This window comes from Bos indicus x Bos taurus, chromosome 10 (genome assembly GCF_003369695.1).
Source record: "Bos indicus x Bos taurus breed Angus x Brahman F1 hybrid chromosome 10, Bos_hybrid_MaternalHap_v2.0, whole genome shotgun sequence".
NCBI lineage: Eukaryota > Metazoa > Chordata > Mammalia > Artiodactyla > Bovidae > Bos > Bos indicus x Bos taurus.
In genome coordinates this window covers 70403766-70416800 of record NC_040085.1, presented here as the reverse complement: position 1 = coordinate 70416800, position 13035 = coordinate 70403766, and the positions used below count along the sequence as shown (strand labels likewise).

At 43.9% G+C, this 13035-nt stretch overlaps 1 protein-coding gene across 2 annotated transcripts in view; it reads right to left on the bottom strand.

The window, feature by feature from the left end:
- Window positions 1-1672: 1672 nt before the first annotated feature.
- MTHFD1 (methylenetetrahydrofolate dehydrogenase, cyclohydrolase and formyltetrahydrofolate synthetase 1) overlaps window positions 1673-13035 on the bottom strand; it is a 60634-nt gene continuing 49271 nt past the window's right edge. For both annotated transcript variants that reach the window (XM_027554294.1, XM_027554295.1), the window contains exons 23-28: window positions 10976-11076; window positions 9893-10070; window positions 7493-7600; window positions 6814-6966; window positions 3308-3401; window positions 1673-1922 (exon numbers count right to left, since the gene is read on the bottom strand). In XM_027554294.1, the coding sequence (XP_027410095.1) occupies window positions 3312-3401; window positions 6814-6966; window positions 7493-7600; window positions 9893-10070; window positions 10976-11076 (630 nt within the window). In that variant the 3' untranslated portion in view covers window positions 1673-1922; window positions 3308-3311. The remainder of the gene's footprint in view (window positions 1923-3307; window positions 3402-6813; window positions 6967-7492; window positions 7601-9892; window positions 10071-10975; window positions 11077-13035) is intronic.

Sequence of the window (13035 nt, the reverse complement as noted above, 5' to 3'; positions counted from 1 at the left end):
GAAGCCCATTTATGTATTAGGGCTTTGTTTATAATCTTTGTCTTCCCACCAGTTGTGTTCAGTATTTCTAGAAATATTAAAGATTAAGCCCACACGGCTGGGGCTTCCTTGGAAGTCCAGTGGTTAGGACTCTGTGGGTTCCACTGCAGGGGCCACGAGTTTGATCCCTGGTCTGGGAACTAAGACCGCACAAGCTGTGCAGCACAGCTAAAACACACATACGACAAACAAAACCCACATGGCTTTTGGTGATACGAGAAAGCCTAAAGTTTAAAGATGATCTTCAGGTCACCTAGACTAACAATACACTGCTTTACTCTCTTGTTTACAAACTGAATTCCCAGCAGGTCCCATTCCAGATGAGGTTTTATAGGACATTAAAAAAAAAAAACCCACTGGAAATAGTGAACTCTGTGCAGACGGCCCCGGGGATGCTTTCTAACAGGAACTGACATCACTGAGTGTGTATGATGCGCCAGGACGCGTGCAAGGCGTGATGGAGCTGGGGCTCTGTGCTTTGACCCCCTCTGCCATATGCCTATGCTGTCATTTCTTTAGACTGTGAAACTGACAGTATTACAACATTGATATGAACAACCTAGGGGATTAAAAATAATAAAACCAAGGACACCAGGAAAAACACTGCTCTGCAATGCTAACTGTGCAGCACTGGCACCAGTGTGGATGTGACATCTTCTGGAAGGGCCCAATGCAGGAAGAGAAAGGGGAAAGAGAAGGAAAAATGGCACAACAGAGATGGACGATAAACAAAGAGAAGGGAAAACATTTGAGGGGGAAAAAACATCCTGTAGGGAGGGCTAGAGAGCTCAGGCACAGGGTAGAAGCTAAATAATCATTCGCAGAGCCAAAAGAGCCATCCTACGGTTAATACTGTATAACCATCCTTCCTGAGGACTTTTAAAAATGAATGATGCTGGGGACTTCCCTGGTGGTCCAGTGCCTAGGACTCTGAGCTCCCAATGCAGGGGGCCCAGGTTTGATCCCTGGTCAGGGAACCAGATCCCACATGCTGCATCTAAGACCTGGCAAAGCCAAATAAATAAATAAATAATATATACATTAAAAAAAAGAATGGTGCTGAAGCTGTGATAGCAATGGGAATTCTAAGGAAGTTCAGGATAAAAACCTATATAAGCAATACTTTCTCAGAGTTAAAAAAAAAAAAAAGGCAATATTTTGGGCTTCCCTGGTGGTCCAGTGGTTACGACTCCAAGCTTCCAGAGCAGACGGCATGGGTTCAATCCCTGGTTGGGGAGGTTTCACATGCACACAGTGTAGCAAAGGAAAAAAAAAAAAAAAAAGTAGTTCCCAAAAAACTAGACTGACTGACTGACCAAGGCAATGAGGCCAAGAAAGCATTAAAAAAAACAACAACTCTCTCTCTATATATACACATATATATATATGTACATGACAAAAAGGCATGTTCTCCAAATTCCATTTCTCCCTCAGCCCTCTAAGGAGGTCTCCTTATGTGTCCTCCCAGAAACACACAAGCACGCACGCATCGTTCCCCCTTTAAACACAACGTATCCTAAGGTACACACTAGCACTGGCTGCTTCTGTTGTGGCAGAGGTCTCCCAGATCACAGGGGAAAGCAGAGCTAAGGCAACAGACTGGTAAATGCTACAATTTCTATTTGAACACGGAGACTGAAAAATTATTTACTTTTATTCCAGGGATTCAGTAAGGTAATTAGACGTGTACATGATTCAGGTTAATTTATACACAATGATGCAAATTAAAACTGAAGAAAGGCTTCTGGGGAAACTCCCACTACTCATTTCAGAAGACCTTTGGGGGCAGGGACTGACTTCTCTTGATTTCCCCACACTTCCTGACAGGAAGCCTGAATAAACAGCAGCCAAACTTTCAAACCAACTTCTTGAAGACGGACAATCTAGAAAGACAAAGAGACAAGAAACAGTTTTCTCTAAGCACTGAAATATCTCCTCTTCCTGTCCACACCACACTATCATCTTCTACCGCTGCTGAAGTTGTTAACACTGACCTCCTTCCTCACCGTCAACACTTCTGTCCACAGACCTGAAAACAACGTACAGGATTTATACCATAGCTGTGCGAATACTGTCTAAGTCCAGACCAAGGATGTGTAAGTCCAGACCAAGCATGGGCCATGACAACATTTCCAACGTCACACATGCCTCCTGAAGAACAGCGCTTCCCCAGCACCAAGCACAGGTGTCTGTGCTTCTGTGACAACCATCCGTACAGCTGCCTAGATGATAGCCATGGTTGGCTTCCACCTGGACCCTGACTTTCTTAGACAATGTGAGAGCCTTTCTTTTGCATAATTACCCTTTTGACACCCTTGTCTTAGCTCTCTTTAGTCTTTCCTCCCTCCTTCTATTGCATCTGGGACTTGTAACTCTGGGTCACTTGCAGTCCTCAGGACTCCCCTTCATTAAGTCCAGATTAAGATTTGATCTTCTGAAAACCATGTCTTCCTTTGTCCTGGTTTGGTCCTCATTTTGCTGGAGTAAACTGCTAAATCCCTTCCGAGGAAGGGACGTGGGAGCAGCAAGCCTGCGCCTGTCTGAGAACACCTGGACAGTTTTAGTGGAGTGTAAATACAGGTGGAAAGTCACCTTTCCTCGTGAGTGTGGAGGGCTTTCCTCCACTGTCTAGAAGCCTCTTACTACTGGGAAGACAAGGGTTCAGTCTAATTCTCACTTCTTTCACAGGCCAGCCATTTTTTCTTCTCTGGAGAAGGGTTTTTAGGATTTTCATCTTTAATGTTTTTGAGATTTCACCTGGTATGTCCAGGAGTGGCTCACTCATCGTGAGGAGTACTTTGAGGCCCTTCATTTAAGACCCCAAGAATTCCTGGACTGCTTCCGCTTCCTTCTCTCATCTACTTTCTAGGACATTTACTCACTCCTGCCTGCCGTCCATTCAGAGTATACAGACCTTCAGCTGCTCCTGCCCTCCAGTGTGCCATCAGCTCCAAGCCCAGAGTCTCCTGGGGCTCCAAAGAGGTCTAACCTTCACTGGGGTCCCTCCACAATTCATCAGATGGTGCCTCTCCCCTTGATGCTGCTAATTTGTGATGAACCCTGCTCTTCTTCCAAAAATGTAAGGAAATATAAATATTTCACTTACTGGGTACTGCCAATGCTCACTACTACGGCCTCTCCTCTCACTGATGTCTGGGAAGGAATCTTAAATTATGAAATCTGCATTTTCATAGCTTTAGATGGAATCCGATAATTCATAAATATGCCTCATAAGGAAAAAGCAAAACTTCTGCCAGTAATGACTTACCTGTTTAGAAGAGCCCATTCACCTGCTCAGTTTCAGGGTCCAAATCAATATCATAGAAACAGGGCCGAGTAGGGAGTCCAGGCATGGTGCTCATCTAGGAGATGTGAAATAGCATTAAAAACAAACTAAACCGGGTCTTTTCCTTCATGCTCCTTTCAGTTAGAAAGCCCAAGACACAATATTATTTTACAGTTATCCATAAAGCGGTACTCTTCGTGTTACAAATTAAAAACCAAGTCACTGATTCTGTTCTGATCTCAAGAGAAAACCCTCGAGTCCTCCAGCAAACCAGTCGCCAGTCTTCCCTCTGGGCTCCCACACGGACAGCTGCAACAGGAGGCTGAGGGGGAGTTTGCACCTTCGCCCCACAATGGCAAGTGCTGGGAGGCTAAGCCAGTTATTCACCCCCTTGGTTCTCACACTGAAACACCAAAAGGAGGTGCAGGCTTGTCTGCTATTTAATTTTGTTTTAAAGAGTCTTGAGATGATACTGGTATTATATATTTGCTTCAGTAACAAAAGATTAGCAATCAGTATCCTTTAATTTGGGCCATGACATTGCTGGACACAATCTAGATGGTTTTACAATCACTGTTACTACTAGTCCAATCTGGCTTTCTAAAACTGAACTTGCAATGCTTATGGATTTTATTTATACTTGTTTCTTCTGAAGAGTTGGCTTTGACAAATACCTACTTAGATATAAATTTGTAAAGTCTTGTCAGTGAAAACTCAGTATATTTTAACCTGGAACAACATCCTTTATAAAGAATACATACATACAAGTTTCAAATCAGATCCAGACAGGAGGCGAGACTAAATGGAACTTCTACAACTTTACTATAAAAGTGTCATAGAAAAGGATGAGTCACCTTCCATAACACAAAATACATATACTTTAGAAAACCTGATTCTGACATCTGAGTGTCAGTCAACACTCCTGAGAACACACTATATGGAGCTCATGTTGGTCTCTAGTCTCAAATTCTGTAAGAGAAGCAAGTGCTGAGTGTGGGGACGAGGAAGAAAAAGGGAGCCTGAAGATGACATTATAAAGATAAAGGACAGGTGCCCACTGATGTAGACACGCATGTGCAAGTTGGCAGAAAATTCTGAAGATGTTCCCCCAAATAGTAATTAGCAGGATTTTCAGTACTTTTATTCTTTTCCAAGTAGGACTTTTTCCCCTTAGACACTGGTCATATTGATAATCAGAAAACAGTTTTAAATAAGATTATATATATACATATAGGAACTTAGATTAAAAAAAAACCTCCAAAAAGAAACCACCACCCCGTGAATTAGTACATAAAACGCTCAAATCCTCTAAGCCTCATTCAGGTCCCAACAGCAATTAGGAAGCAGGAAGAACAGTCATCATCAAGCCATCTAGATTTGTGTGGAAACGTGTTGGTCCAAGCGGGCTTCTAATGTGAGTTTGTCTAGATGAGACTGCCGTGGAGCTGGGCAGGCTGTGCTCCTTTCCGAACTGCAGGCCTAAAACTTCCAGTTTCGCTTTTGTCTCCACAGCCACCCTTCTGCATGCACACATCAGAAGTGACAACACTGTTCTGCTTCTTCAGCTGCCAGCTGCTAACAGTTTCTCCAGAATCAATGTACGTTCTACAATATCCAAGGTGCTGGATAAATGGTTTAGAGTTCTTATTAAAAGGGGATTTTGACAAACCCTGAGCATTGATGAATGCTGTCACCAGAGCGAGGCCTCTGGCCTCTGGAGGGGCTGAGGGACACTGGCTTGCAGGCCCGTCTGGCCACCACTGTGACGTGGTGACGCTGCCCCAGAGCGCTGTGAGGAGCAGGGCTCACACCTCTTGTTGTTGTTTGGTCGCTCAGTCATGTCCGACTCTTTGTGACCCTTTGGACTAGCCTGACAGGCTCCTTTGCCCATGGAATTTCCCAGGCAAGAATACTGGAGTGGGTTGCCATTTCCTTCTCCAGGGCATCTTCCCAATCCAGGGATCCAACCAGTGTCTCCTGCTTGGCAGGCAGATTCTTTACCACTGAGACACCTGAACTATCCTGAGGCCCAAACCAGCAGAGCTGAAAATGAATTTGGCTTTAACCTTCTGTACTTCCGACTGTAATATTGCCTCCTACTGCCTTCTTACTAAACTGAAAGAAGCTCCAAAAGGAGATGTATTGATTTCTTTATTTGTGTACTGGCTTAGTTCACTATTTCAATCCTGTTATTTCAGGTAAGAAAAAGCTGCAGATATACTGGTTGGCCAAAAAGTTCATTTGGGTTTTTCTGTACATCTCAAGTGAATTTTCTGGCCAACCAAATAGGCTACTGGGCAGATCTGTGGGGGAGACCTGGGCACAGGATCAATGCAGACTTTGGGACAGAGTCCAAACTAACTAACAAAGTCAGTCCAAATCATGCCCGTAACCTCTCCTCTACTTCCCAATTAGCAATTTTCCTCCTAAAACATGTATGAAACCTGTAAGACAAGGAAGGATTTGAAAATTAATTCATCTCAAAGCGTAAATAATCAGCCATAGAAAGGAACGCATTTGAGTCAGTTCTAATGAGGTGGATGAACCTAGAACCTATTATACAGAGTGAAGTGAGTCAGAAAGAGAAAGATAAATATTGTTTCTAATGTACATATATAGAATCTAGAAAAATGGTTCTGAAGAATTTATTTACAGGGCAGCAGTGGAGAAACAGACACAGAGAACAGACTTAAGGACATGGGAGAGAGGAGGAGAGGGTTAGATGTAAGCAAAGAGCAACATGGAAACTTACATTACCATATGTAAAATAGATAGCCAATGGAAATTTGCTATATGGCTCAGGAAACTCAAACAGGGGCTCTGTATCAACCTAGAAGGGTGGGATGGGGAGGGAGATGGGAGGAAGGTTCAAAAGGGAGGGGGTATATGCATACCTATGGCTGATTCATGTTGAGGTTTCACAGAAAACAACAAAATTCTGTAAAGCAATTACCCTTCAATAAAAAAAATTAATTAAAAAAAGAAGAAAAAAGCATAAATAAGCCGCCTTATCTTTCTTATCTATAGGCTTCATTTACACTTTAAGGGGCAAATTCTTTACTCAAGAATGGTTAATTCCCTAAATTTCAGGCATAAGCTCCAGGCCTATTGATAAGACCCAGGAGGTGCAGAGCCTCAAACAGGCTATTGGGAGGACTAAGTTAGTCTGTAAAAGGTGCCCAATAAAAGTCAGCTGTGATTATATACAACAGTACTGTACAGAGCCTATGAATTAGGCCCATCCGGGATTCAGACAAGGTCACACTGCCACCGGGAAACAATTATTATTCAGTACAAGCAGTCATGGCATCATCCTTGAACTGAGACCAAGATGGTCCACGGCTAGACAATTTATCGTAATGGGTCCGACTCCAGCTTTCTCCTTAGCAATGAACTCTGCTAATTAGGCATTTATGTAATGTTTACAGTAATCGATTTAAGAAGCACTGATGAACAAGCGGTCCTCTCTGCTTGCAGCACTCACTCACCGTTCCCACCAGAGGGTACAGAAAGCCGGCCCCAACGCTGGCGCGGATGTCGCGAATGGGCAGGACGAAGCCAGTGGGCACACCTTTTAGCTCTGGGTTGTGAGACAAGGACAAGTGTGTCTTGGCCATGCAGATGGGCAGATTCCCAAAGCCCTGGGCAAAGATGGGAACAGAAGTGGGAGAAGTGAAAAGCTGGCAATGCAACGCAGAACATCTGGGCACTGTGCTTCTGCAGTTTACCTGAAACACCCAACTCCCTTTATGTCCATGTCTGTGTCACCGCTCTCCTCCAGCTTAGTCATTATAAATTTAAAAAAAAAAATCCTTCTTGGGCAAAGGAGTGGAGCCCGCACAACTATATCCCACAAATGAACATTTCACTTTCATTTATATAACCGATTAAAATGATAGTCTGGAGCAGAAGTGAAAATATCACTCAAGGCAGGCTCTCAGTGCTTTAGTAAGACATTTCATGTTTCCTCATGACTTTTCTACACTCACATACCACCTCAGGGAAGATAAAGAACTTGGGACTGGACCACCTAATCCATGCTCAGTATTTAAGAGGGGAGATGGCTGCCGCCCAGAGGAGGACAGCAGTGCCTGGTGGGGCTGGGGGAACGCGGGCATTCTGCCTCCAAGACTTGATATTTAAAAAGAGCTGAAAGAACACACCTACCTGCTTTGTGTAGACCTCTGCTTTGTGCTGGGCTTCAGGGAGCAATTCGATGTTGTCAGCTCCATAGATCTTCTGCGCAATAATTCTGATTTTGTCCTCAACTGGGAGCTAATGAGAGAGAGAGGGGAGGGCATGACTAGATACCTGTGAGGACATGAACCTTTACTTACAGTGGTATTCCGGGTCAGAGTCCCTGAAACGGCCACAGATGTTTATACATATACAAGGATGGGCAAATAGTTCAAAGTTTACTGGATTAGAAACGTTTTTTTACTACAAGGTCCCAGATCTTGTAAGCCGAAACTGTCCCACAGGTGTCAAGTTACTGTATGTGTGTGTGCATGTGTAAGATTTTACTAGGTACATCATAAACAATATTGCTCAAGAGTAACTATTTCTTCGTAAATAAAAATAATGCTCTAATACTGACCATCAGTCTCCCATCAAAGCAGACTTGGGATACTGTTTATGAATAAGACAACTGATACCCATTCACAGAACCCCCAGTGTGTACAGATGCTCCCTTTAACACAAATGACTGTCAACTGCTGTTACTTTGGAAATAGTTATAAAAACAAAATCATCCCCATATTTAAACAACAATCTAATGACTTATACGATCAACATACAACAAGGATGGTGGGAAAGGATATGTTTTTCATGGCACTTGTGTAGCGGATAGAGGCCAGGGGTCCAACCAGTGACCTCCAGGTCTAATGAGGAAGCCCAGAGCTGCTTCCTCCAGGGCAAAAACCTTCAGAAGTGGCGTCTGGCCTCTGAAATACTCTTGCAGCCCAGCTCAAGTCACTAAAATTCAAGAGCAAACAGCACAAGGAGAAACTGCCCAAAGGAAATGGGAAAGACAGCTACTCTCACAGGTAACCTGGGGGAGCAAATCACTTAAATTAGGCAGTATGTGACTCCATGCCCCCTAGCAACTAAGGCTAACATTGGGCGAGTTTTGCTTTCTGAAAAGAATAATTACGAAAAGAATTACCTACGAAAACAAGTATTTCCTTTTGAACTAAACTGTGATCATTTATGAGGGGGCTTTGTATAATGGACATGAATAAAGTGAAGCTATTCAATTGTGGCTTTATAAAGATTCAATAGAGATTACTTTCATAGCCTCTTATAACTGGAGCTCTATAAATGCCAAGGCACATTCAGAACTCCTGAAGCAAAAGTACTTTCGTTGAGGAGTGATTTAAGACCAACAGATGCTGAATACGACAAAATGCGACAGCTTCCCGTCTGTCAGATACAAGTTCCAAGTAGAAACGGGTTATGAAGTCCTCATTATCCCACTTCTTCCAGGCCTCCTTCTCACCTCCAAGGACTGGGGTTCCTCACTCAGGCATCGTGGATGCAGGCTTAGAGAAGGTGTCTATAAATGCTCTGTATTTGTGTGCAAATTTCTGTGTATGGCATTTCCCCCAAAGACGTTTGGTTGAACAGGTTTTCAAACCAGTCTATAAAACTAAAGCTCAACAGGAAAATGTCCATTATCAATAGAATGTTAATTAACTGTAATTAAGACATAAGCAGATTAGGTCTGCGAGGGACAAAGAAAACAAGAGACTGTTAAAATTCATGAGCAATAGGGTTTGCTTCCTTCTACCTTTTTATGGCTATTTTTGAAAGTCTATGGTCTAGATAACACAAGCAGAACCAGCTGCAGTGTCCATGCCGTGCTCCTAACGAAGCTGGCAGTTGTTGCTGTGGGCGGACTGCTTAATGTCCAATCGCCTTCTGAAGTATATGGACAGAGAGCTGACAGCAAAGCACAACCCTGTAATAAGAACCACCACTTTGTGAACTACCTTTATTGTACCCCAGAATAAGCAGTGCTTCTGCCTACGCCAGACGTATCATAATTTACTCAGTGACAGAAAGGACGCTGAAGCCTGCCAAGGTACTCTGGTTTCACGCCTGAGTGCTTCTCTGAACCCCAGGCACCCCGTACCAGGAAAGGTGTGCAGAACCACACTGCTTTCCCCTATGCTGGGAAGCAGTCAGACGACACTTCTCAGCTTGATGTAGCCCAGTGCCAGTTTGCAGTAACATGGCTGGTGCCCTGCTTTAAAGGCTGTGGTTCTCTATGTAAGCCTTTCTCCTGCCAGAAAAGGGGCTGTACTGTGAGCCTTTTCCAAAGTTAGGACGTGAGCCAACCTCCTGGGGTGTTCTTGTCTGGATGCCCTCCTCGGTCAGAAAGCAGCAATGCACATTGTTAAGAAAGCTGTCTGGAGTTGGGCGTCCAGGCTGTGGTCATGTAACTCACCTCCATGAGACGCAAACCCACAGGCTGAAGCTGCTAAACATGGCTCTGAACAGAAGCCTAAACAGAAACTTCGTTGTGCTTTTTTGGTTTATTGTTTTTGCATACAGCAGTTAACCCACCTTGAGGTCATAGAGAAGCTGGAAGCTGCTGGGGGCCGCAGCTGCCCTCTGGACGGCCTCAGCCAGCGCCAGGGCGCCCTTGCCCCCTTCTGCCCAGTGAGTGCACTTCACGGCGTCAAAAGCACCATGTTCTTTGGCGAGGCGGCTGACGAGGTCCAGCTCGGCCTCCGTATCTGTCCTATAAAGGCAGAACTTCAGGTTAAAGCACTGAGGATGGGGGAGAGGACAGAATTTGTCATGTTTTTGCCATAAAAATCCATGTGCATTACCCACTGATAAACAGACATGAACAGTAACACTGCTTGGGTTTGAACCCTGACGCCACAATTTACCAGCTGGATGACTTGCAATGTCTTGGTGTCCATGTGGATAGAATGGGCATAATCACTGCATTTCATGGGATGTCATGAGGCTTAGATGGCAAACACACGCAAGGTACTTAGAACATTCCAGGCACATCATAAGGAATCAATAAACACTAGCTTCTCAAAATTTTTGTTTCCTATTTTGCTGTGGCTAGACCATCAGAACAAGATCAAAACCAGCATGAGAATAACTAAACAACTCATGCAAGTTCTCTTACAGGAACATTTCCAGGTCACTATGCTTAACAAACTGTCAAGACACTCTCCTACCAGACCTGGAGAAATAATGGAACTGTAGGCCCATGACCTTATCTTAGCACAAAAGGCCTTTAGAGACCAGAAAGAACATTTAAGTTCTGGCCTGTGTGTTACCCACTTCACCTGGTGAGGATGGGCACCCACAGGAGCCAAATCTGACTCCGCATGCTCAGCAGGGAGGGTGACAAGTCCCCTGTGACATATGCAGCTCCTGTCATATGGCAGGCTCTCATCAACAGCTCCCAAAGCGAACGCTTGATAACTGACAGCAGCAACTGAAGAAAAGAACAAAGCTAAGAGCTGGGCTGCACATCCGCTCCAGGAGACGTCTGCTGGCCATTTCCCACAGTCTCCCTCAACTCTTTGTTTTATTAATTTATTTTTTAATTGAAGGATAATTGCTTTACAGAATTTTGTTGTGTTCTGTCAAATCCTGCCTCAACTCACACCCCATACGTACTTGAAGGCGTTCACAGCCACTACCACTGGCACGCCAAACATCCTGGCATTTTCAATTTGCTTCTTCAAGTTACTGAAGCCTTTTCCAACCAGCTCCAGGTCCTGCAGAAACAACAGAGGGAGGTCTGGAAGGTTAGAGAGCAGAAGTTAAAACAGCTGCAGGTTCTTCTTAAAAGAGAAACTGTCTCCTTGAGCCAGCAGCCACTTGCTGTCAGGACAAGCCGACAGAGCGCAGGGGCGGTGATGCGTTCCCCAGGCCGCTCCAAGTGACCTGCGACCCTGGAGCAAGCTGTGCTCATGGCCTGGCTGCCCTGAAAGCTGAGATCTGCCTGCGCATCTGCCTCACCATGCCATATCTCGAGCTTATTTGCTGTTTGAAGGGACTCAGATGCCCTTAAATTATATTTGCAACCCGTTTTATAATAGACTGTACGTAGTCCTACGGCACAACGGCACACACTGGCTGTTCGGGATGGCACAGACGCTGCCATCAGAAGGCAGGGCCTGGCATACGGTGCACAAAAAAGCCAAAGTGTCAGTCACTCAGTTGTGTCCAACTTTTTGCAACCCCATGGACTACAGCCCCCCCAGGCTCCTCTGTCTAAGGGATTTCTTAGGCAAGAATACTGGAGTGGGTTGCCATTTTCTCCTCCAGGGGATCTTCCCAACCCAGGGATCGAACCTGGGTCTCCCATACTGCAGGCAGATTCTTTACCGTCTGAGCCACCAGGGAAGCCCTGTGCATGGCATTTGTCAGAAAATGTGGTGTCATCAGGAATGCTTCAAAAGGTTTAAATGAACTCAACCATAATAAGCCTTGTATCAGAAGTAAGATAAATACCATCTTTAAGAACCAAATACTATGAAATTGAAAGGAAAGTAATTAAGGAAGCATTTTAAAATATGCTTCCTGGAGCACTGCCTGCAGCATGAGAAGACTGCAAACAACACAAACCTCCTCCAATAGGGGACTGAGTCAGAGAATTATGATATACACACTCAATAAATATGTATCATGCACATGTCATGAAAAGTGAGATAATCTGTATTAGCACAGAACCTCTCAAAGATGTACTAAAACTGTGAAACTATGAATAGCTTAATTAATGCTATTTTTGGACAAATAAAAAAATACATGTGCATATGCAGGAAATTTTAAATGTTGAGAGATATATACACTAAACCGGGGACTCATATCATATATATTATAATCTTAATTTTTTTATAAAGTGTATGTTATTATATAAGCTTAAAATTCATTAAGTATTTTAACAATGAAAGTATCATGGTCTCATATACAAATATGTACCTAAGACCATGGGTAAAACCCAGCAGTAATAGTGCTTGGTTTATGGACTCCATAAAACCATGGCAGAAAGGGTAAGATACAAGCACAAAACAACTGAGATCATTATAAACATGATTTATGTTTTTTTTCCCTTTAATCACTGAAAACTGAGATTAGAATTTAGTTGACATTCTAAAGAGCACAGCTAATTCTTTACCTCTAGTCACATGAAAACCAATTAATATGTAAGACTGATTGAGAACAGTTTTAAATAAGGCGAATTTCTTAAATGAAGACACCAGCTGGGCCAGTGAGGGGCAGTCACTCTAATTAGACACAGGAAAGGCTGCGGGGTGGCAGGAGGGCCAGAACTGTGAATTCCCCTCCTACGCATGAATCACACAAATGACCATAAAAGGCAAATCATAACTCAGAAGACAGGCAGGCTGAAGGCACCAGCAATGCTTTGCTAGCTGCTTTTGAATTACTTCATTTGGGGGCTGAAAAGTGACCCTGCACTGTCTGACAATTTAAAAGCCTCCAAAAAAGGCAGAGAACTTGAATCAACGGTGATAGCCGCTGACCTTACCGTCTCACATGGTGCCCGCACCTCTCTCAAGACCACCCCAAACTGGCGCCAGAGATGCTTCTCGATGGTAAATGATACGAACATGAGAAGCTCTACACTCACAATTCTTTGAGCTCCTGCTTACTGCTATAAACCATATCAGTTTATGAAAACCTTGCTTAGAAAAATAACCAGGGTGCTGATC